This window comes from Aplidium turbinatum, chromosome 14 (genome assembly GCF_918807975.1).
Source record: "Aplidium turbinatum chromosome 14, kaAplTurb1.1, whole genome shotgun sequence".
NCBI lineage: Eukaryota > Metazoa > Chordata > Ascidiacea > Aplousobranchia > Polyclinidae > Aplidium > Aplidium turbinatum.
In genome coordinates, this window is record NC_137485.1 from 19,403,817 (window position 1) to 19,429,937 (window position 26,121).

The 26,121-nt window shown below is 38.7% G+C and overlaps 1 protein-coding gene and 1 long non-coding RNA gene across 2 annotated transcripts; both read left to right on the forward strand.

Moving 5' to 3' along the window:
• The first annotated feature begins 12,718 nt into the window (after positions 1-12,718).
• On the forward strand, positions 12,719-21,288 carry LOC145783159 (mitotic spindle assembly checkpoint protein MAD2A-like). Its single transcript, XM_082594951.1, has 5 exons — positions 12,719-12,865; positions 13,349-13,498; positions 14,955-15,090; positions 16,391-16,485; positions 19,491-21,288. Exons 1-5 carry the CDS (start codon positions 12,796-12,798, stop codon positions 19,655-19,657), a joined length of 618 nt encoding a protein of 205 aa, XP_082451077.1. The 5' UTR covers positions 12,719-12,795; the 3' UTR covers positions 19,658-21,288.
• LOC145783160 (uncharacterized) lies at positions 17,063-18,514 on the forward strand. Its single transcript, XR_014290907.1, has 2 exons — positions 17,063-17,292; positions 18,466-18,514. It is a non-coding gene; the product is annotated as an uncharacterized LOC145783160 (long non-coding RNA).
• Positions 21,289-26,121: the final 4,833 nt, after the last annotated feature.

The following is a 26,121-nucleotide window of genomic DNA, read 5'->3' on the forward strand; positions in this document are numbered from 1 at the left end:
TTTGCCAACAAAACAGCCCTTTTCAGGGCTACCTAATGATAACAAAGAGTTGCTGCCCACATACTTTGTGATGTTTATTTTATTACAAACAAACTAGGCTAAGCAATTGATTGAGTATCGCTTTTAGCAGCATGATCGTTGCTTACTTCACAGTGTAGATTCTAACGATCTGTTTAAGCTGTGCTTCGTCATAGCACATGACTAGGGAACTGTGTTCTGAAAGCTCGTGCAATTCGATGTTGCCACAACGAAAACTCGCAGCATCAGGCTTAAACAGATCGTTAGAATCTACACTGTGAAGTAAACTAGGCTAACAAAAGTGCAATGTCACATGAAATAAAATTATTGTTTTTAACTTAACAAACGTTATGTTTGTAACATGACTTTCGTTTGTCAACGTTTAAGGCAGGGTCGTAGCAACAAAGAACGTGGCCCCCTCCGAACATAAGTCCGGGGCCCCTTCAAACGCAGAAACTGGAATGTGGTATCTATTTTACACAACATGCAGGCAGGGGCGGCTCGCTAGTGTGTGCTGCGGTGCTGCAGCACTCCCACCAAAATTTGCACGAAAAGTTTCTCAAATAAATTAGCGTTTCTTCTGCCCAAAATGTAGTTTATGTTTTCTGTTCACAGAATTGCTGACTGTGTAAATTATATTTGGCAACTCTGTGTGCTGTGAAATATTTTGCGCAAGGTTACAATAAAACAAACACTCGATGGTGACGTCAACGAGCCGCGTGTTTTCTTGAGTTGCCTATACAAACGAATAGCAAACGCTTGTGCTGCGTTTCAAACAGCACATTTAGGGTTGCCAGGTTGAAATTTTTTATGTTGTTTGGCATGAAAAAAAATCCTGTTTGGCTTTTTTCAAAATTTGGCAGTTTTTTGTTGTTTTTTGCCAAAAAATTTTGTTTGGCATTTTTTAATTTGGCCTTTTAAACGTTGTTCACATGACTAACCGACTTTTTTGGTTTCAAGCTTTGCAGCTGTTGTTTATGATTGACCAGTCAGGCCTGCCGCCTGTTAGGCTACTGTAATGAATATTAATATTTTACTAATACTAACATTGTTTTACCAAGTGAGTAACATTACCCTGTCGTGCTCAGGCGCTGTGACAGCACAATAGCTAGAACGTGTTATTCACATTTGTTTGTTGATCGTCCTCTTCAAAAAATATTACACATTTGCGAAACTCTTAAATAAGCCAGTTTTATCTTAAACTTTTATCACAATTTAGAGCTGAAAATACGCTCAGGATGTAGGCTACCTAATCAAATGTGATTTTTCAAAATTTTCTGGGGGAGGCCCGCAGACCCCTCCTCTGTTGAATTCGCCTTCGGCGAACACGCAGCACCCCCATTTCTAGAACTCACCAGCCGCCACTGCATGCAGGGTTCATATTATGTATACACAGTAGAGAGAGCACAGTTCCGCTAATTAGCGAAGCTAACGCTTTGGTTAGCGGATTAGCGTTTTTGCTAATATTTAGAAATTTTAGCGAACTCGTTAGCAAATATAAATATTGGAAATCCGCTGATTTCTTTGTTGAAAGCTAACTTTTACATTAGCTGCGCCCATCACTGTGTATACACAGATCTACAGTGACAGTGTGGACATATATTCCATAATTACGCAAAGCGCTTCTTTCGAGCGTTGTTCTGCGCAAATTGTAAAGGGTCATAGTCAGAGGTGGGCAGTAGCGCGCTACCTTGTAGCGGCGCTACTTTTTAGCTGGAGTAGCGGCGCTATTTTTCGCTACTTTTTTTTCAGTCGCACCCCCGTTACCCGCTACTTTTTAAGTTAAAGTGAAAAAAATGCTTGTTTTTTTTGCTATAGGCTACTGGCGTGGTCAAGCAGCTGTATAATCGGTTTGGTTGCAAAGTTTCGGTCTTTTCTAGATGACGTCAACTTCTTCGACGAATATCTCCGTGTGATGAAGCCTATCTGCCAGGCTTTAGACATTCTTCAGGGCGAGTCCAAGGCATATTACGGACAGGGATATCTAGAGAAGGGGATATGAAGGCTCGCAGCGATTGCCTTATTCTCGTGACACTACCAGGGCGGTAGTTTGTAGTGCAGCTGGTAGGCTACAATGAGCTACAGAAGACAGTTAGCAAATGTTACCTAGAGCATATTCAAAGAATAGGCTACTTGTCTACAAAGACAGTTGAAAAGTTGCGAGTAAGCTGCTTTTTTTAACAAAGCCTTTGCAGTAGGCTAGATGTAAAGCAAGTATATAAGTAGTTGAATTAAACAAGCAACCATGAGCATGCTGTGACTATCCAGACCTGATACTTATAGCGCAATGCAAGTTATCATAACAAGATTTATTAAACTACTATCGGTGCCAATTGTCATTTTACGATAAACACAGATTATTTACGATAAACAAAAGCCCGTCTATTGTCAGACGTAATAAAAACCTTCGTATCCCCTTTAGATAACCCTGATTACGGAGTCTTGCTTCTAACCATCACAATTTGCGAGAAGTTGGCCGAGATCAGTGATCTTGTGACCTGACCTGTGAGGAGTTGAAAGTGAAAGTCCTTGAAAGGGTGAAGAAACGATTCAACAACATGAAATGCGTTATGGCATTATGTCTTCATCCCTCCTTCAAGACGTCGTGGCTACAATTTCTACACTAAGTTTCCACGGATGATGCTGATGCACTGCGAGAAAAAGTCAAGGCAGATGTAATTCGACTGTTGCGGGAGACATCAAGACAGGTTGATAGCGAGAAGAGTGACACCAACACCAGTCATGACTCCGAGGATGTAATTTTTGGAGTGTTTGCGCCATCCCGTGAAACGTCGGTGCAGAAGGAAGCAGCAATTGTGGACGCCTTTCTTTCGGACATGAGCAAGTCCTTGAGCTTTTCGAATACCGAGTTAAAACATGCCTGTTCATTAAATACAACATGAACACCCCCATTCCTTCCAATGCTGCGGTGGAGAGACTTTTCTCTGATGGAAAAGATGTGCTTAAGCGAAAGCGGGCAGGACTTAGTGACTCTCATTTTGAAATGCTCATGTTTTTGAAAGATGCGTATAAAACAATAAATTTTCCTTAGAATGTTTTTACGGCCAATCTCTGTACAAATCAAACGTCATATAAAACCGTTCAGGTCTACTGAATCTTACGTCATGGAAATTCCTAAAAAATCAGCCAAGATTGCACCATCGTTCGTAAGACCTGATGAAACATTGCATCATCACTTTTGAACACCTGTTAAAATGGCTTCATATTGATTATCATTATTACGTCACAGTATGAAAGTTATGCGTTTGAGATATTGAAATCTATTCTCGTCATTTTAAAATTATTGATTCGAAGGTTGGTCGCATATTTAACTGTTTGCTTGGTGCTTGCCAGCTGGACGAAATATCCGTCTTTAACTAAGTAGTTTGTTCTGTAGTGACAACTTTTTAGTGGTGTATCGCGTTGCATTCCATTTTCGATAGCCGCGGGCTAATTTTACAGGAGTACACTTTTTGAATAGACGTTTCAAAAGAGTGTTTCTTTTTCGGTCATGATACAGACGAACGGATCCGGAAATCTTATGTTACAATTTTCCCACGAAGAGATTATGGTTTACCGCTGTGACCAAATGTCTTTTCTATAACGACGTTAAAATGACAGCGTAAACGAATGATAACATTCGTTTTCAAGGTCATTTTTGCGTCACTAGGGACTAGGATTGAACAACCTAACTGGTAGATGACGTGCCTCTTAGGGATTGTAGATCATAGGGATGCGAAACTTCATCCGCTTTTGGCTTATCCGCAACACTAGAAGGGTTACGTTTTTTTGTCATTTACAAAATATTTTACTTTTTATGGATTATATAAGAAGAGTGAAGTTGGTTTTAAAGTAATTTAAGGTTTTTAGTTGAAAGCAAGCCAGCAGTAAAGCGCAAAAAAATGTTAAATTGGCAATTGACCCTTCTAATGTTGAAGGAACAACGGAGTTGCGCGTCCGTAATGTACCGTCCCTAGTGCCTCTCGGAAACAATGTCCGGTTTTAGCAAATTCCATCGCCTCACAACTCGTGGAGAATGGGAAATACAAATCGAGAGACCGTGAATCAGACAGATCCGTCTTGTGAGAAACGAAGGACCTCTGGAGGGTAAACCCAAGACGGGAACAACATCTCGGGTGAGTTCACCCCTGAGGAATTTTCCGCCGCCCTCTAGCACACAAAACCAGGTAAAGCCCCGGGCCTTGACCACCTACGCCCGGAGTTGATACTTCATGCTGCTGCCTTCGTATAGTTCTTGATTATTGAAGAAGTGTTTTTTGGACATTTTACTGAAAAATTTGAAGCTTTTTTTCATGTTTTTTTTTCATATTTTGAGGTAAACTGTCCCATACCTTGATTCCCATGCATTTTCAACTTTTTTGAAGTAATTGGGTATTTGCCTGTTTACAGAGATGTTTGTTTGTTTGTTTGTTTGTTTGTTTATCTTTATCCTGCATTGCGGGAAAGCGGACTTGAGCGCTATGCATCGGTGTACGCCTTCCGACATACACCTGACCCACGCTGCAGCCGACTGCAATGTCTGTTTTCCGGTTGTCTACTTTACTTACGACTTAAATTTGGTACTACCCATTACTCGAAATCGATCACTGGGTAGAGGCAATTATCGTAAAGTTTCTTGCCCAGAGAAACAACAGCAAGTGCGGGTGGCTGGAGTCGAACATGCAGGCTCTCGACTGCGAGGCCAACGCGCTAACCACTCGGCCACTGCTGCCGACTCGATGTACGTATACGCCGCAAATTCTACGCCGCATACTTGCGGCGTAGACTTTTTGTTTGCGCTAACGCTTGCGGCCACATTTTTTTGGATAGTTTGCGCTTGAGGCTACGACGTAAAGTTTTCGCGGTTTTTTAGCGCATAGCGTCAACGCATACTTTTTAATTTTTTTTTTCTTTACAACACGCCAATACCTTCCAGCGCTGCAGTTGAAAGAATGTTTTCAATGGGCAAAGACATATTGGAACCAAAACACAGCAAAATGTCAGATGAACACTTTCAGATGCTTGTGTTTCTTCGTGGAAATTCAAAATAAAACTTGTTTGTTTCGAGTGGTTTATACCGTGTGAATGTTTGGCACCTAGCAAACAAAATTAGATTACGCTAGTGTAGGCTATGCGCTGACGTTGACGCCGCCAACTTTTTTTTACAATTAGTTGCGTTGCCGCACACGGCGTATGTTTTTTTGAACGTTTGCGTTTACGCTGACGGCGTCAATATTTTTGTATGCGCGTACATCACTGCCTGTTTAGTATAAAGTGAATTGGAGCTTGAACCACTTGAACGTCGGGTGTTATACGAATGAATAGCTGATACATGTGTAAAGAATGTTTTGAAGTTTTCCGGTAGTTTATTATTATAAAATTTGAACATAAATTTGCTTATTTCTAGTTTATAAGTCTGTTCAAACTTGCTATTCTTGTTTGATTACATTGCAATTGTGAAAAAATGTAAAATTGATACAAGCAAAAGTAGAGACTACTGAGTAGTGAGTATCTATTCTATAATAAAAATGACAAACGTTTAATCCGGTTGACTGCTCACAGCTCAATAGCGCACTTTAGTGAAAACTAAAGTTATTGGAGGCAAAACCAAACTCCAAACTATAGGTAGCGAATAGCGTTAGCGATGATGATGGGCAGATGGAGAAGTGGGCAACAGCATTAGTAACGGTATATTCATATGTGATGAAATGAAGTGAAAAGCAAGTCTGGGTTAAGAAGGCTTGTCAAGCAGTTAATGCACAGATGTAAAGAGTGAATAAACTGCTGGACGAGGCTACCGGTAAATCTTCATGTTTGTGCTGATGCTTTGTGATTGTAAAAATGTGGAAGGAAAGGATAGCTTAGACTAGTTTTCAGCAAGGCAGAGCCCATAATTACCACATGTGGTGACCATAGCCTCAGAGACTATGGTTATTGTAGGTCACTTGAGCATGTTGTTAAGTGCTATTCTGCAACATGATCACTCTCTGGCAAATTCAATTCGCAACACTTTTCATCAGGCTGTCATTCATTACTACATGTGTGCTTCTCTGTGTTTTTGTTTTATTTTTTGCTATTTGTTTTTTGGGTTTTGTGGCCGTGCTAACTACTGATAGCCTACTACATAATTTTTCATTGAGGCCTGTTTTAAACCTTTCAAGATTTTGCCACCTTTTTCCGTTCGTTAACGTGCTGGTAGGTTTATATCGATTTTTGTAGTTAGTATCTTTTTCGTCCCGGACGCGTTAATGACGAAAAATAAAATGATTGATTGATGTAAGGCTGCACGTAAAGCATGGATCAGTTTTAACAAAAATTTAAAAAAACTGGCAAAACCAAAGTGCTAAAAACATGGGATGTAGTTGTTCTAAAGCACTACGGTATATATATAATCGTGACGTATCAGCGACATTTTCATCGGCTTTTTGGCTTTGTTATAGTCTTGTAAACTCATGTAAAACTACTTCAAACAGCAAATCTTATAGCCTATCGTACTTCAGCAAGTAAATTAGCCTCTTTTACATAGATTCAACATATTCAATTTAAAAGGACTCATTAAAAGGTAGTGTCAACAAACAAATTTTTGTCTGCTTTTGTGCCTCTTCAAGGCATGTAAACTCATGTGAAACCAATTCAGTTACTGTACATTAGTGCAATTCTTAGCCAGCATCGAGTAAATCAACTTCTTTTACATGGGTTCATCATGTCCAGACCCTGAATCAATGTAAAAAAACTTATTGAGTAGCAAGTTTGAACAGATTTTTTTCAAAACTGAAAAAACTTTTTTTCAAAACTTTTTTCAAAACTGACCAACTTTTTGCTGAAAGAGCAGCTGCAACACCATATATCATAATGATGATTTATTATGCCAAACTATCTATTTCTAAAAAGTTACAGTTTTAGAGAATTCACCGCAACAACACAGGTTGTATGCAGTTATAGGCCTAAATGCTTTTTTGACATCAATCAATGAAAAATTTGTGGCTATACTCGTCTCCCATTAAATTGGCACAGAAACTTTCTGCAGCCATAGTCAAAAGTTCCCATAGCAGAGTGGCTAGACAATGAATTCTGCTCTAGTTTGAGAAACGTTTAAAACTGTTCAAAAGAAACATTTGAGATTTGGAAAGTTGCCATAACTTTGTTGATTTGTTTTGTACAAGCCTTAAAGCAGCCGGCGGCCATGGCCGCTAAGTAGTGCTTGAATGACCGCCAGTACTACTTCCTCAGTCGGCCAAATTGGCCGTCGGTTTCTTCTAGCCAGTTATTTAATTTTGCAATAGAATGATGGTGGATTAACTGTCGAAAATATCTAGTATCGAAGAGTGACGCAGAATTAGGTCAGCACGTCATAATCACCACTGTTGTATTGTGCGGGAACATTTGCTATTGTATTATATGGAAAATATCCAGCTGCGATCACCAGCTATAGTCTTGTTTGTAATTCCCAACGTATATTTTAACAAAGTGTTAATCCGAAGTGCTAATTTACATTGGTTGGCAATATTGTCGTGTTTATGTAGATTCAATGTTGTCGGACATTGAATTGTTGTTACAAAGGAGAACTACCCAGACAACAAAATTCGTCATTTTTACCCTAATTTATACACTGCAAATGTAGAATCAATGTAAAAATGAGGGATTTGTTGTCTAAGTAGGTTAGTTGACACCCGAGGGGAAAACACGTGTCTTCAAAGTTGGTACTGCTATTTTGCATTCATCAAATGCTGGCATTTGCACAACAATCTAACCTCTTAATGTTATTTATTAAATAAGAATCGATTTCGCTATAGTAATAGCATCTTCAGCTAGCACATGTAAAAAAGAAAATTTGAAAATACGTAAAACAAACAAATAAAGCAAACTCCGATATTATCAACATGCATAAAATTCTATTCTAAATAGATGGTTACATAAAATTAAAATCAAAACCTGCAAGCCTAAATTTTAAACTGGTGTTCTGCCACGATTTTCAACACTATATTATACTGGTACAAAATTCAAGAACACATGAACATTATCATCCATCAAGTAAATTACAATCGTTTAACCAGACGAATACAAAGAAAAACGCAATTTAGATTACAGTCCACTGCCATAAGTTTACATTGATATAACGCCAAAAAGAATAACTTGTGGATGGGCAAATTGGGCATGGTTGAATAATCTACACTACAGGGGTCGGAGGTTGCTGATGACATGGGAGTAACAAAGCAGACTAAGTGGTTGGTCGAATCACTTTTTGTATGTTAATGGTGGCTTTAATTTTATGTAGCCATTTATCTTCAGCGACGTCTAAATATTGTTTGCTGGGTTGTTCGGCGAAAGTAACAACAAAGCAGTCTGCCAGAGCTGGTTTCTTTTTTAGTTCACTGTTGTGGAATTTTGCATAATGTTTCAATAATGCTGCTTTGTCACCGGATTTATCAGAGTGATTAAAACTGTTCCAAATAGATCTGTGTGTGGCCCAACGTGTGGAAAACTTTGTGATGGTTTGGCCTACATAGTGTTCGTGACATATATATAGTGCATGTTGCAATGTATATTCTGTAATTTTGGCAAGTTAATTTTTGTTTAAGACCGAAATTTTTGTTGGGTTTACATTTAATAGAGGTGCATTCTTTTATCATAGGCTTATGCGCTGAAGCGCTCCATGGTTACAGCATAGTGCACTTATGCCGCATGGTTTGGAGAAGCCGTTGGTTGGTTGGTGTTTCTGTATTCAGGGCAATTTTTTTATATTTTGTAGGTAAATTTCCTAGCGTGCTTGGCTTTTTATATGTAATCATTTGATTGGGTTGTAGTTTTTTCTCTGCGTTGGTGGTCTTGAGTAAACTAGGAAATGATGTAGGCCAGATTACTCTGTTGGCTTTGGTTGCATTTTTTTCTGTCACACCCCAAATAGTGACATCATAATGGTATAAATGGTCAGGTTTTATGAAAGTCGGTATGCAGTTGAAACAATTTACTGAGCAGCGAGCAGTTGAAACAATTTAGTGTCGTTTGATGGTCCCGCAATACCGGATTACAATCCCGATAAAGCAGTTATTGCGTGGTACAACAATTCTATAGCAGGACGTCGCCCAGACTTCAACAACGTTAAGTGATCATTTTGGCATTGTTGCAAGTTTAGTTCTATTTACTTGTGCTATCGTTATTTGTATTTTGGCCTCCAAGCACGCAGATTTGGCCGCCGAGAAGGAGCTCTCGGTAGGCCATGATGGCTGCCGGAAACAAACACGAGTTTTAAGGCCTGTTTGTATATGTTATTTGCTCTAAGGATGCCCAATATCGTGGTGCTTGAAAAGTCAGTGAAGCAATAAGAGCACCTTGTATATATGTCTTTGCTTTTACTTTCACTTTCATCAGATAGACGTTGCAATCAGTGACGTAGCCTACGGTGACCATTTTTTTGGTGTTCACCTTTTTTTTATATTTTTATACCCAATTACCCATGCTTGATTTACACAATGACTATTTATATCATATGGCATCAGTTTATTTTGCTATGCTATGAACAGCTATTAAGCAAACTGTAATCCTAATGTGTGTGTCGGAATGGCCCGTTTCGGTGAGTCCGATTTGGTGAGTCCAATCCCTTAACGGGGGATTTTTTTCAATTTTTTTTTAAATTATCGGGTACCGTAGCCTAATTATCATTGCCGTTTTAGGGTTAGGGGTTAGGGTTAGAGCAGTGGTTCCCAACCAGGGTGTCGCAGCACCCTGAGGTGCCAATTGCAATGCTCAAGGGTGCCGCGAGATAATTGAGATATTGCAATACTGCGGCCCATTCTTTATTTTAACTTTAACCCGTTAAGTGCGGAATTCATTTATTTCTAACCGAGTTTCAGTGCGTATTAAGTTTCGCGTCTCGTAGTTATTCCCGTCTCCTTTCAGGAGAATTTCTCAGTGGGGAAGTCGCTAGCAGTAAGTAGATAATCCGCAGTAAGCCTTTGTTTTCTCACCCAGGAAAAACAGCGTGAAAGAGATTTTGACTCGTTGCTGTTCTTTTCATAAAAACGTTTGAAACGCATCATTATTGCCAGGTTTCATGATTTTATTTTGCAAATATATCAAAAAATCCATTTTTACTGGACTAGAATAAAAATTTTAAGCTTATGCACAAGCAGATGTCTCGACAAGTTTTGGATAAAAATTCCAAATGAATATCCTTGTGTTGGAAAGAGAGCTATTGTGCTTTTGCTGCAGTTTTCTAGGGTCTGCTACTATTCGGTGAGTCCGATTCGGTGAGAGCCTTTTTCGGTGAGAGCCCTATTCGGTGAGTTTTTTTTTTTTTAATTATTGCGTGCCGTAGCCTAATTATCATTGCCGTTATAGGGTTAGGGGTTGGGGGATAGGGGTTAGGGGGTTTTTGGGGTTGGGGGTTTTTGTGTTTTTTTTTTGAATTTTTGTTTGAAAATTATCGGGTACCGTAGCCTAATTAAAACCCCTAACCCAAACCCCCAAGTCCCCCAACCCCAAAACCCCCAAGTCCCCCAACCCCAAAAACCCCCAAGTCCCCCAACCCCAAAAACCCCCAAGTCCCCCAACCCCAAAAACCCCCAAGTCCCCCAACCCCAAAAAACCCCGTCCCTCAACCCCAAAAACCCCCGTCCCCCAACCCCAAAAACCCCCAAGTCCCCAAAAACCCCCAAGTCCCCAAAAACCCCCAAAACCCCCAAACCCCATAACCCCAAAACCGCAAACCCCCAACCCCCTAACCCCAAAAACCCACCCCAACCCCAAAACCCCCCAACCTCCTAACCTCTATCCCCTAATCCCTATCCCCTAACCCCTATCCCCTAACCCTATAACGGCAATGATAATTAGGCTACAGCGCGCAATAATTTAAAAAAAAAAACTCACCGAATAGGGCTCTCACCGAAAAAGGCTCTCACCGAAAAAGGCTCTCACCGAATCGGGCCATTCCGGTTTTCTATGTCATACCTATGTGAGAGTGGATTTTCCGTATTATTATTGTAACTGTCTCCGCCGCCAGTGTAGCCAAATCGTTTGGCATCCGCTGGCTTCGATCAGTCTTTCAACAAGGTTGATAGGATCTCCATTCTGTTTTGCCCTTTGCGATGTTTTGCAATCGATGGAGATGTGGTGTGCTGAGAACATAACATAAAGAACATACATAAAGAACATAACATAAAGAACATAACGAACAAGAGTATTAACGAACATTTCCGTATTAACGAACATAAAAAATGAGAACGACTGCTTATAGTCGAGGAAGAAATGCGGGTGGTTTTGTCGAATGTGTCCCCAGATGTTAAGGGAATTTGTGCAAGAAGTCAAGCCCAAATTTCACACTGACTTTTGAATAAATACATTTATTTATGCGCGCTATACTGTACAACTCATTCTGTGTTATTTCATACAGTTATTTGAAATACAGAAACCTCATAAAATTGATTCAGTTTTACCAGGGTGCCGCAAACTATTTATCCTTTGATAGGGTGCCGCAAGGTCAAAAAGGTTGGGAACCACCGAGTTAGAGGTTAGGAACTCACCAAATCGGACTGACCGAGTAGTAGCAGACCCTGTGTGTGTATTGTGTAAAGCCTGTTGAAACAAAATGAACACCCAAGAAAATTGTCACCATATATTCGCCACTGGTTGTAACTAACTGTGCCTGAAAAGATACCGTAGTAATCCTGATTAACACAAACTTTTCAGTATTCTGATATACGTATTCCATGCCATGCTTTCAAGTTTTGCTATCTTACAGACAGGGTTGTCGGTATTTTACCCGACCCAAAAAAACCCGGGTGGGTTTTTTAAAAAAAAAACACCCAAAAAAACCCAGAGCATCATATTTGTCCAGTTTTTAATAGAAAATTAAAAAAATGAACAAAAACACTACAAGTCACTTAAAACAAACTTTAAATTAGGACTTAAGGATGTGATTGTGAAGTAAATTTCCAAGAATAAACTGAAAACGCAGTTGATATTGTACAGTGCACAAAAATCAAGTAATGCCACTTTGTGTATACTACACTAAAACTTATTTATGCAAGAAGACCTTATAGTTAAACTGGTGAAAGTACTACTCCATTGTAGTCTGCATATATGATGTGAAATGCAATTTAGGAGGCTATTTACCAATTACAGATTCTGGATTCTAACGCATGGCAGTTTCAGAGCATTTGCTGAAATGGCCATTGGCCACGCAATTGCTCATCCATTACTATATATAATATATATATAAATGATAAAAAATATTTAAACATGATGGCATAGATGCTCCTTGCCTTCAAATCTAAAGCAAATGATGCAATAATGTGATTTCTACCACGGTAGCATCAACTTGGTGTAGAAATCAGTGGATGATGCATTGATGCAACATCCAACTTGATCTTGAAATTAATGGATGATGCAACATTCAAGCAACAACAGCCCTAGTGCATTATTTTATTGAGTTATGCAAGCATGTACGGTACTGTGAGTGAAAGGCACTTCATTCGTAAAAAGTAGTTTTGAGGTGAAATAAGCATGAATCTACCTTTTTTTTGCATCTTTTAAAAAAAAACAATAAAACCCAAAAAAACCCGGGTTTTTCTCAACCCTGCTTACAGATGAACATTGGCCTACATAATATATATAATGTAGCCTAGAATCTTTGTCTCACTATAATGTAGCCTATGTATTAAATAATGTTGAAAGTATAAAGAAACCTTGTTTTTTTAGGCTTATGATTTAAGAAGATAATAAAATTAAAAAAAAAACACTGTTACGCTTATTTTTTTGTTTGTTTGTGCAAATGGAATCATGGCTTCAACAAAACAATTGAACAAGATTACCTTGAAAGGTTCAGCCGCCATCGTGTCAGAGTTTTTTTGTAAGTATTGAACATGATTTTATCACCTTTTAATTATTGGAGCACAACATCAGTCATATATAATATATATGAAAAATGCATAGCACAAGTACTGCGACTTATATAACATGTCATAAGATTTCAAGGTAAATTTCAATGTATCACTGCTCCAGTAATGGTCAGGCCTCTCCTTGAATGAGTTTGGGCTAAGTGCATTTATGACTGTTGGTGGTAAATTATTCCAGGTATTTATTACACATAGTGTGGAAAACTTACTTCTTAGCCTTGACATAGTTTGTGGCTTATACAATTTTAAGCTATTGCTATGCCTCTTGTGTCTTGTAACAATACGGTATATATAATATAATTTACATAGACTTGGTTATTTCTTGAGGTTGTGCTGTACAAACTTACCTACATTGCTAAGATAATAAAATTTAATTTCTAACTCTAATTAATATATACATTATGTTTTTAATGTTATATTTACCTTCAATATTTCAGTTTATGGAATTAACAATATTTTGTATCAACGTGGGATTTACCCACCAGAGATGTTCAAACAGGAAAAGAAATATGGTCTCACTATTCTAGTCACAACTGATGAAAATTTACTCACTTATCTGAATAAAAATGTCCTGCCTCAGCTCACTGGTCAGTTAATAACTATATTTTTATTTTGACCTAAAATTTGTTTAAAAACTAATTTAACTGAAGTCAAAATGTCTATTATCATACAGGGTGAATAGAAAGTTCTTGAACCAACTTATAAACGATTTGTTAATGGAAAACAAATAAAATTTCATTAAAAAGATATCACAATCACAGCTTACAATACTAGGAATAAGTTTCTTTGTTTTCCATGTGGCCGCCCTTCACTTGAATAACTCTCTTAATTCCTTGTCAGAAGTTTTCAACCGAGGCACATAGCTCATCCTGGGGTATTTTGGTCCATTCCCGTAGGAGTGATTGCTTCAGAGCATCTACACTTGGGTGAGCAACGGAAACAGGCCTTTGCCTCCAATAACGACTACGCAAAAGCCCATGGGATTCAAATCAGGCAATGAGGGAGGCCACATTTCCTTGCTCCAGAATCTTGGAAGTTGACGTGAGCACCAGTCCTGAGTCTTTCTTCAGTTGTGGAATGGTGCACCATCTTGTTGCAATGTGAAGGGCTGATCTTTATAGTGTTTTGTCATCTTTTCAAGGACTGGAAAAAAATATCGTTGATGTCGCGATCTGAATCGACTTTAGTCCCTTGTTCCACGAAAATCATGGGAAACTTCCAAGGTTTGGAGATGGCGGCCCACACCATGACAGAAGATGGTTTTTGACCGCAGTAAACTGGTCTCACAGAATCTTTAATACCTGCTGAAGAATTTGCATAAATTCTATCATTTTGGTTATTGCACTGAGCTTCAATTGTGAAGAGTTCTTCGTCCGAAAAAATGATCTCTTGCCCTGCCATACCTGCTTTCAGTTCTCTGAGAAGAATCTGTGCTGATTTAAATATCTATAGCTTTTGGAGAGGTGTAAAGAACTGCCATTTTCTCATCTTGTAAGGAGACAACTGAAGATCCTTTTCCACAGTGGTTCTCGTTGAAGTGTTGCTCACTATTCATGTCTTCATATTCATGTCATATTCAGGTCATTTAACGGATGGATCTGTTTGGGTTTCTCCTCACTCTTTCTCAAACAGCCTTACTCACTCTCTTTGTTCGTGCAGCGCGACTGCGCGAGGTTTTCCACTCCTAGGGGACCTTCAGATGGACCATGTTTCTTAAATCTATTCTCAACTTGGTAAACGGTGGATTTGGCAACTTTTAAAAGCTTAATGATCTCAGAGTTGGTTTCCCCGCGCGATGGAGCTCAATGATGGCTTCTCTTTGGTTCATTTTAGACCTTACAATTTATTAATACGTACATTCGTACAATTAGACCTAAATTTTAGGAAGTTCCTCAAAATATTTAGCATATCAATTCAATATGTTCAATCATAAAATAAAATAAATCTAAGGACTTTCTGTTTACTCTATATTACTACTAGGTATTATTTATGTTGTTGACTGTTTAATTAACTACCTCTTCACTGGCCGTCTTATTTTGACAGAATGGTTGGAGAAGAAAGCTGTCAAACGCCTGGTTGTTGTGATACGTGACAACGATACAAAGGAGACACTGGAGAGGTGGCAGTTTGAGGTTGAAAATTGTGAATCCCCTAACGGTGATAACACCGGGTCCTCAAAGTAAGTTCGTTTTGCAGTCTATGGAAGACATTCAGCAGTTCGGCATTGAATTATACATAACCTTAAACAGACATAACTGTCAACAACACAACATTTAAGATTATAAACACACAAAAAAACAATGAGCGAACGTTTTCGGCTAGTCATACTCATACAGCCCTTTTCAAGCCTATACGAGAAATATTTTGAAAGAAATACTAAAGAATCATACAGTAAGCAAAAATATGGTCAAATCTGAACATTTGAGAATCTGCTTTACTTGCTGACAGAAAATGATAACTGAAAAATTACACAACACAACAAACTAAGTATTTGAGAGGTAACATTAATTGTTCTAAGAAGGACTCAAGCAGATTATGCAAGATGGACAGAAGCACAACACGAGATAGTGGCATAAGCAAAGCAAAAATACGAGAACCACAACACATAATAATTCACAAGGTTAAAAGATAGTAGGCTCCCCCAGCAAATAATTGCCTGTTGAGCCCTGGGTTGAAAGATGTGATGATCAATGCCTCGTGAATCTTGGTGTCGAACTCGGACAAACACTTACGAACAATTTCGAAGCACTTCAATGAGGATTTATTGTTTGAACACGATTGGCAGTTTCTAGTATGATCTTTAATTGCACTGTTTTTATTAAAATTAGCTAAATTCAAATGCTCTCCCATTCTCATCGCCAAATGTCGCGTGGTCATATCAATGTATGTCGAACTCGCATCATGCGAGCAAGTGAACTTATACACCACGTTCGAACAGAAGCCGAAGGGAGTTTTAGACTTCGACTGAAAATAGTAACCAGCTTTCAATGTTTTTCAAACGGGAAAAATCTTAACGTTAAATTTAAAGGCAATAAATCTGGACGAACTTGTGGCAAAACGTTTGGATTCTTTGCCAATAAACAGGGTTGTTAAAAAGTTTTATAAAATCAGCTCCTCAACCAGAGACGTAGTGGAAACCGAATTCAAAAACTGTCTTTTCCTTCAGCTTTTAGCGTGTCAGTAAACATATATTCCACTTTTTAGTTTGGTTTGAACCTTGGTAAAGTGTTGCAACCTGTAAGTTTATTTTATCCAAGGGCTGCCGTTGAGTGTAGAACTGTCATTGAGGTGCGTTGCTCAAACGCACAACGAGAATTAAACCAATCTCATTAGATCTTTCCGGTTATTCGTTTACAAAGCGGGTCGCTTATCCAGTTATGGCTTATCTTGGAGAATCTAATCGCATCTTGATTGTGACGGTTAGCCTAATCAATATATGTGGTTTACGTGGTTCTAAGTGCTTGATTTTATCTGTTTAGAGAAAAAGATATCAGCGTTATTAATTCCGAAATCCGTGCAGTTATAAGACAAATAACGGCAACTGTTACCTTTTTACCATTGTTGGAAACGCCATGTAAGTATCTTCTGTGATACAAGATAATTTGTTTGTTAGTATCAAAATAATTCAACAATGACTGGATCAATACAAAATAAATACATAAAATATCGTAAGCGTGGTTTTTCTGAACTTTATGTCTTGTGTTTTTCAAATTGGGAAACTATAGCTTCACAATGCACATCTTTGCATTGTCTTAAACGTTACTTTCCCAGCCCACTTTACTGATACTTGTGTATTCCCACTCCATGTAGGGTTTAATTTGATACGTAGGCTACTTGAAGATTAGTTTGCGTGGTCGTTTCTACGTGTTTTACATTCGGCGCAAAAATCAAAAGCTGTCTGCTTACCAGCATCATCGTACCATTCTTAATTAACGTTTCGAAGAATTTTACTTTGTTTCGAAATCCAAGTGAAATCGTTTTGTTCTTGTAAGCTTGAAAGGTAACACAAAAAGATCGCAGAAAGCCTGCTATTCAAAGTGTCTGACTTAACACTGAGCTACGTATCCGACGTTATTTTGATATCCAGTTTTTGCGAACCGGTGATAGCACCCTGAATACTAGGGTGTTTCATTTTTTCACCATTTTTGAAATTCAAAATGCCTGGGGTCCCATCTGGTGGTATTTGGGAAAAAAAGTTTACACCCCAAATTTTTTTCAATTATGACGTCATATTGAGGTGGTCCACGAAGTTTGAAATTTTGGGGCCTCAAAATCTCGAAATTTGGCCGTATCTCCGGAACCACTCATCATAGATCGACAAAATTAGTATCAAAATGCGCAGAAGGGTCGGTTTCCTATACCTGATGTAGAGAATATTAAGGTCTATCTGCTTCAGAAAAAAAGTTATTTCAAAAAATCTGATTTTCGGTCTATTTTCTCCTGATGTACAGAGATCAGGTGATCAAGATAATAAGTTTTTCTGTATTTTTCCACTCTTGGAAGCTGCTATTGCGTAGTAATAGTCCTTGTTCGTTTTGCAAGAGACGAAAGGGTAATAATTGAAGGTATTACTATTATAATGATGATGGCTATCCCTCGTCGAGGATATTATAATGTGACCGTTGAGGAAGAGGTATGCTGCTCAGTGCTCACCTGCTTTAGATTTTGATTAAGTGTCATTATGGCATTAAGGTCAAGTATTAGTAAGTCGATGCAAAACTTCAAGGAATCGGAGAAAAATGTGCTTCCCCTTAATTCAGATATAGTCATCACTATTTTTACTTGAGGAAGAAAGTATGGTAGCCGAAACTAATCCCAAGTTTTTGAAGAAAATACCCCATTTCAAAGATTTGAGAGACGAACTGCTGAAAAATGTAGTTGGCATATGAAACATAGCTGGTCTTCCAGTGCTTAGCAAACAGAGAATTGAAGCCAAGTTAAAAGACGTGATAGAGAAGTACAATACAGCAAGAAAGAAAGAAATGAAACGCAGAGGTAATGACTCTAATGAGGTTAATCAAGAATGGTTGCAGAACTTGTTCGATATGTATGTGCATGTAAGTGAAGTGTTCGATCTCCGAAAGTCCGGTTGTTTTTCAAAACAAACTCTCTTGCAGCTGTGAACTCGAAAACCGAGTCCAGGAGAAAGTAATCGCTTTCTTCAAAGATCAGCGAAAAGATCGAAAAATGTTTATCGGTGGCGTAGATGTCAACCATGTAGAAAAGACTTTGGAACGGGAAAATCATAAAAGGAGGTGGGAAACGAGCAGTGAAGTTGAACAACCCAGCACTTCTGGCATACAATCTGCCAAAGCATCGGCACTTCTATGTTCGAAACAGAGAAAAAGAAATGAAGCAGTTAGATGTCTACACAGTAACGAAAGCGACTCTGATGGGGATATAAATTGGGAAGATGATAGGGAATACGAGCCTCTGAAACCAGCTGTTGGGGGAAAAGTGTACAAGAAAGTACATTCTTTTTCAATAAATGATAGAAGTTGTTTACTTGCTGATCGTAGGATGACTTCGGTACCCAACAGTCAGATCTTATGAGGTCGGTTCTTGGAAAAGATCAAATAGCTGCATCACCTTCGACAGTATACCGCCAACGACAAAAAACAAGAGAAAAATCTCTGATGGAAAGTGAGAACCTTCTCAACTCAGCTTCTACCATGCAGTTATGTTATGATGGGCGCGTTGTCGATAAAATAGATCGATACGTTCTCTTGGGTCAACTTGTTGATGATAATGGCATGAAGCACGAAAGTGTGCTTGCTGTTAAATATTTTCCCAAAAGTGTGTCAGTCACTGCAGCACTGATTTTTGACACCATCATCCAGGAGGCTTGCAGAGTTCACTTATCCCAAGTATATTCACTATTCAGTCATGGCTGATACGACTGCTCTCAATACAGGAAAAAAGTCCGGAGTCAATACTCGACTGGTCAATTATTTTAATGATGGAGTTGGTCATGATATTCATACCCTTAAATGCATGTTCCACATAAACGAAATATATCTTTCCCATGTCATTTCTTTTGTGGACGGCGCCAAGAAGGGTCCCGGAGCAATGCAAGATGGGGCTTTGCTTAAGCAGATAGCAAGACTAGACAAGCCCAGTACTGAAACCTTAACACCAACTATTATTACGCAATAACAGCTTCCAAGAGTGGAAAAATACAGAAAAACTTTTTATCTTGATCACCTGATCTCTGTTCATCAGGAGAAAATAGACCGAAAATCAGATTTTTTGAAATAACTTTTTTTCTGAAGCAGATAGACCTTAATATTCTCTACATCAGGTATAGGAAACCGACCCTTCTGCGCATTTTGATACTAATTTTGTCGATCTATGATGAGTGGTTCCGGAGATACGGCCAAATTTCGAGATTTTGAGGCCCCAAAATTTCAAACGTCGTGGACCACCTCAATATGACGTCATAATTGAAAAAAATTTGGGGTGTAAACTTTTTTCCCCAAATACCACCAGATGGGACCCCAGGCATTTTGAATTTCAAAAATGGTGAAAAAATGAAACACCCTACTGAATACATTCATTCTATGCATTTGTGTATTTTAGGTTCGTTTGATTTGCTTTTTTACACCCATAAGAATTTGGACGCGCCAGAGAAATGGGAAGACACCGGTCCCTGCTTGATCGCGGATTCCGAGGAAGTTAAACTTCGCTCATTCTCGACGTCCGTGCACAGAGTCGACGGAGCAGTTTCTTACAAGTTTTCCATGTGATATGTTTACTGCCAAACTGAAGAAGTAGTTGGGACTTCGCTCTAACTTGCCCTGACCTCATGTGATACATCGTTTTTATTTACTGATGTGAAACTCAACATACTCGCACACTGCTTTCTTGGCCTACATGCCAATTACGAGCTTAGCCTACATCAAAGCCACCTATTATACCCACAGACCTTAAAACTTGGGAGGCCATCGTAATGACTGGATACCGTACTGATGCAAGTTAGATTACACACTCTACGCTAAATGTAGGCTATTTCTTTCAAATGATAGGTAGGCCTACGACGAACCAAACTATCAAAGCGTGATTACTGGAACTTCATTACTGCAGCACTCCTGATGTCACCTAAACCTGATACAAATTTTGCGTTTTATCAGATCATCATTGGACTGACCCTCCCCTCGCCTAGTGCTAAAATCTAGTTCAACATTTTTGTGGCACTCGTAGCATAAAGGAAGCCCAAAGACGAGATAGATCAACTGCCACTCAGACCAGCAACTTACATTAGCGACTAAGACTGCTATAAAACAGATTTGCAAGGACTTTTGCAGCACGCTATGGCTAACACTATGCTGCTTACTTCTGGTTTGATTTTTGTAGTGTCAACGTTGCCTTTTATTCGCATGATGTATTACCAACGAAATCACAATCCCTTCGTGTTCGACGAGAACCTCATGCATGAATGATGCGATTGGCGTGCTCAGCATTTTTAGACTACCGGTACCAGTTTTGAATCTTCATCCTAAGACTGGCAAAGCTTCTGATAGGTTGATCCTGGCAGTTTCGCATACTTGCACTTTCTGATAGTTGAAGTGTTCTTGCCGGAGTATTGTTTCCAGCGGCGTAGCAAGCGCCCGCAGGGGTCCCTAAAATGTTTGGGCGGCGCCGAATGATCCTAACCTCTGTGCTGCGACTGTGCGAAAATATTCACCAAATTAAAGAACCTTTCAAAGACCACCACCAACAAGCCAATTCTGCTGTTTGCGCTACAAAGCTTTAAAGCAATTGGTGCATAACCTGACAACTTGAAGCGGCCTAATTTATCATCTATGATGTCCTCTATCATACAACCAAAAATAAGTATTGAGTCAAAGCTTTTAATTAAAATTTAAAATAAACAAACATGCAATTGATTTTTCAACTAACCCCATGCCTGAGGTTGGTCGAAAAGCGTCAGTTTAATGCCCACTAATGAACTGTTTGTTTTTATTATCTTTATCCTGCATTGCGGGAAAGCGGACTTGAGCGCTGTGCATCGGTGTACGCCTTCCGATGTACACCTGACCCACGCTGCAGCCGACTGTAATGTCTGTTTCCGGTTGTCTACTCTACTTACGACTTAAATTTGGTACTACCCATTACTCGAAATCGATCACTGGGTAGAGGCAGTTATCGTAAAGTTTCTTGCCCAGAGAAACAACAGCAGGTGGCTGGAGTCGAACAAGCAGGCTCTCGACTGCGAGCCCAACGCGCTAACCACTCGGCCACTGCTGGCGACTGGATACTCTGTTTTCAACCAACAAACATTTACATAATATAGCTGTTAGCAAATATGTTTACTTGCTTTGAAATCAAAATGCAATGAATTCTAATCACCGTAAACACATTTTTTAATAAAAGCATTGTTAAAACTTGTGATGTCGTATATATAGCACTTTCCAAGTTATTCAAATCAAAATTTTACCAGTATGAATGCTTAAAACAAATACATTGGAGCTTATACTGCAGTAGAATTCGCAGTATAACGGCACCTTTAGGGGATTGCAAAAACTGACGTTATAGACGAACTACCGCAAACTATTCCAAAACTGTCTTTTGATTAAAGAAAGAGGTGTACTGTATTATCCAGTCAGGTTTACTGTGTACCACCAAACTGACAAAAGTCACGCAGAAAATACAGTGAACAAAGAAATTGTTTAAAAAAATAACCTACAGCGAAAGGTAGGCCCCTAAAGGAAATTTGCGCAATGCAGCTCGTTACTAGGGTGGATCAAAAAAAACGAATTTTTGAGTTCAGCTTAGTGCATCTGCCAAAAGATGCAGTTTGGGCTATCTTTTACATTGGTACTTGAAAAAACATTTTTTGACCCCTATCCAAGAGCGCTCTAGTGGCCGCCAAGGCAAAATTCCTTAAATTAGCCATAATACTTTTTCTAGTGGGTGTAGGCTAATGATTTTGGTGTCTAACTCCACTAAATCAAGTCTTAGGAAGTCACTTCTGCAGTCTAAAATGATGCATGGGCAGCCAAAATTGCATAATGACATTTTTGCTCTAAAAAAGGCATTTTATGGAAAAGAAATGGCATTTTTAGATATTTTGGGCAGTTTTATGGATGAAATACTAAAAAAAGTGTAGGAACCTAGGTAAAACACACGAGGATGTGACCATTTGTGTGCAAACTGGCCTCTAGTCCAATGAGGTGATACGAGGTCCAATAGACTACAGAAGCATACGATAGTGCTGCTGCATGCCGCATATATAGCCTATTTATTTGATAGTGTAAACTTAACTATTGCATTTATTACAGCTTTAGATATTGTTTATTTCAATGTTTGCAAGTATCTGATCACACTTAACTTAATTGAGTTTATATAATGTTTAATAGAGGCAAAACTTGCAATTGGCTTCTGAATAAGCATCCCATTGAACACATCCTGGGTAGTGTGCACTCAACCCCCTTGTTTTTTACTTTTTTTCGTACTATTGACTTGTAGATTTGTGAGATTGTTTCACTAGCCAAGAATCTTTGCTGGTCCAAAAATCAGTAGAATTGGGGCACATTTATATGGGCCACCATCCCATTCAAATTTTTAGGTTTGCCATTAAGTAAATATTGAATTACCGGTATTTTCACGCTTCTCAACAGAATTTGTATGTTTCAACAAAATAATATGCATAAAACTTTTGCCTGTTCGACTATCTATCGTACAGGGAATTAAAAGAATATGCTTGTCTATACGAGTTGTCTGTGAATTCACATTTTTTACGCGTTGGAATAGCTAAAAATACAACTCCAGTGAGCGGAAGTGGTCTAAAATTCTAATTTCACACTGGAAATAGATCAAATACCATAGAAAGTTACCAATATAGGCTAGTAAGTTTGCTACATGAAAGCCTGGTATTGAATCTGTATGTATACAGTAACTGTAAACTTTTACTAACACATTTTGTCACAGAAGGCAATGTGATCAACTAGTCTAATCTGTGCAAGAGGATATTAGTTTTTTTCCTTTCTCAAATTAGGTGTGTCTTTTCTGTTAGCTTCCACTATTTGTAAAGTGTTTTGATAGTGTTCCTCGTTTCTGGCACAATGTAGGTAATCGGTGCTCAGTTTAACTCCATGTTCAGCCACATTGTAAACAACTTTCTGGTACGACTCTGATTCAGACCATTTCTCTACTGATAAAGGAAGAAACTCATCATTTATCTCTAAAACAGAGAAAAAGAACCGAGAGTCCTTTGTGATAAAATCTGTCAGTTTTGATTCCAGGTTGATTTCTGATGGAAAACGTGGTCCGTAGCTGGCCAGTGCCAAACTGATCTGCTGACAGTGTAAAAACAGGATCTGTAGGTTTTACATGCATAAGTTCATCAGCCATCTGATGTTTACCTCTTCCTGAACTTCAGAGCTGAACAGTGCCAGTCCAGTGGTACCATCTCAGCAGAGAGATACCAAAATTGACGTTTGAAGCTACGTTCAGCAGCATCTGATATCAACTTATGCACTGCTCCATATCTGAGAATGTTCTTGTACATAGTCAAACGGTTCCAAGGAGCATCTACAGCAACACTACACCGAAACCAATATATACAGTAGACGAGGGAAATAAAATTCATAAGATCTTTCAGTTTAGCCACTTGTGAACCTGATGTGATAGTTCCCTTAGGTAACTTAGCTATTTGATTTTCCAGTAGCACCAATTAATAGGAATGAATCAATTTGGCCATCCATCTGGCCTTGTGTGTGGCCCCAGAACGGTAGAATTTCACATTTTGTAGACCAGGACTGATATAAGCAATGCACATTGCACAAGTTCATAAGTTATTTATAGTCGCCTGAAATGAACTTGTATTTGCTTTGTGCAAGTTGAACAACGTCATCTTTGAGGTTCTGAATGAGATCGTGTGTTGTTACTAGAAAGCTGTTGATATCCAGTGTACTTAGCAGTTAGCCACTGTGGAATAGAACCCCAGTTATTGCGGAGTCTTATGAAGATGCTTATTTCTGGTTATTTTAAAACCTCTAGCTTCAAATCTTTAAAGATACATGACACAACGATTTCACCAAAGTGATGTAAACAACCTGACCAGAGAAGTTCCTTATCTTAAGAGCTACAGTAGAAGCAGTTTTTGCGTTTCTTTTTTTAGAATGTTTTTGTCGTTTTTCTGCACTAAGAATCCTACTTTCTTTCCTTCTGACTCGTGCGAATAAAATAGAGTCAAATCCGGCTATTGTGGCTGTCCTGTCTGTCATCATTCCTTTTAAGAATGATATGTCTGCAGGATTTGATATAAGCTCCTCAACAAAACACTAACATACTGATTTCGCCTGAACCCGTTGTCATGCATTTGGTGTCCATTACTGTAATGCTATGGATAATTGGATGCACAAATTAAAGGCAACATTTTTGCAATTAACTTCATACGGTAATTGTTTGCTTCAGTGTATTAACAGCAATACCTTTAGAAGCATTATGAATTTGTTTTTCTTTGCCCTTTTTTTAAAAAAAACAATAAATTTCCAACTTTTTCAAGCATTTTTGCTGAATAAAGGCTCTGATGTCAATTTGCTAGCCCATAGATGATTTTAGACTGCAGAAATGACTTCCCAAGACTTGATTTAGTGGGGATAGACACCAAAACCACTAGCCTGCACCCACTAGAAAAAAAATTATTGTCAATTTAAGGAATTTTGCCTCGGCGGTCACTAGAGAGCTCTTGGATAGGGGTCAAAAAATGTTTTTTCAAGTACCAATGTAAAAGATAGCCCAAACTGCATCTTTTGGCAGATGCACTAAGCTGAACCTCAAAATTCGTTTTTTTTGATCCACCCTACTCGTTACATCCAGTTGGTCACAGCGGTAAACCATAATCTCTTCGTGGGAAAATTGTAACATAAGATTCTCGGATCCGTTCGTCTGCAATGACCGAAAAAGAAACACTCTTCCGAAACGTCTTTTCAAGAATTGTATTTCTGTAAAAATAGCCTCAAAGCTGTCGAAATTGGGACGCAACACGGTACGCCACTAAAAACTTGTCACTACGATACAAACTACTTAGATAAAAGACGGAAATTTTATCCAGCTGACAAGCACTAAGCAAGACAGTTAAATACGTGACCAACTTCCAAGTAACAATTTTAAGAATGAGAGAATAAATTTCAAAAGCACGTAGACAGTTTATGTGACGCAATAATGAACAGCATTGTCAAGCAATTCAAACAGGTGTTCAAAGGTGGTGATGCAATGTTTCATCAGGTCTTAACGAACGATGGTGCAATATTTGGACATTTTCTAGCAATTTCCATGACGTAAGATGCCAGCTAGGTTAAGTAGACCATAACGGTTTTTATATGACGTTTGATTTGGTGAACAATTGTCTGGAACAACAGTAGTAGAGAAGTTCATTGTTTATTAGCAAAAAAGGCATTGATCTTCAGCTGTTTCGGTTTTGACACGGCTTTTCACACGTGATAGTTTTTCACGCGGGAAAAAAAGTTAATTAGGCCTAGTTTATAGAGTAGGCTACTGCACGTACAACTGTTGCTTTTTACACGATATAGTTTTTCACCCGGGAAAAAAGTTAATTCAGTTTATTAAAGTCCCTGCTGCGAACGACGTAGCAAAATAAAGGGAAGACATTTTGCAAACAGCAGCGCTAACTGGATTAAAAGACCCACCGTTCATGGTGAAGGTGATGGCTTAAAGTGACGTTATAAACGAACAAAAGACGTCTGGGGACCAATAAAGGGTGCTGTTACATGCGAATTGACGTTATTGGCGATGTTGTTGTAGCCGAACTACAATGTACGTAAAAGATAGGAATTCTGCCGGGACCGAGCGAAATGTGACGTAATAGACGAATTGACGTTATAAACGAAGCCGTTATAGGCGAATTCTACTATACTTATTATCACACCACGACGATATACTCGTATCATTCTACATCGTCATACTGTTATCAAAACATTTTCCAACTAACCCCACCCACTATTTTCCAACTAGCCCCATTAGCATATGACAAACTATTTTCCTAAAATATTCAAGCATGGTGCATTTGACTAAAATTTGTTTATTTCTTAGTGTTGTACAGTAGAATTCGCCTATAACGGCACCTCTAGGGGATTTGCAAAAACTGACGTTATAGCCGAATTGACGTTATAGACGAACTACCGCAAACTATTCCACAACTGTCTTTTGATTAAAGAAAGAGGTGTATAATCCAATCAGGGTTACT

Coding starts and splice junctions, on each gene's coding strand:
- LOC145783159 (XM_082594951.1), top strand. CDS start 12,796: ATGGCTTCAACAAAACAATTGAACAAGATTACCTTGAAAGGTTCAGCC. Junction 12,866..13,348: donor CATCGTGTCAGAGTTTTTTT/GTAAGTATTGAA, acceptor TCAATATTTCAG/TTTATGGAATTAACAATATT. Junction 16,486..19,490: donor ACCATTGTTGGAAACGCCAT/GTAAGTATCTTC, acceptor TGTGTATTTTAG/GTTCGTTTGATTTGCTTTTT.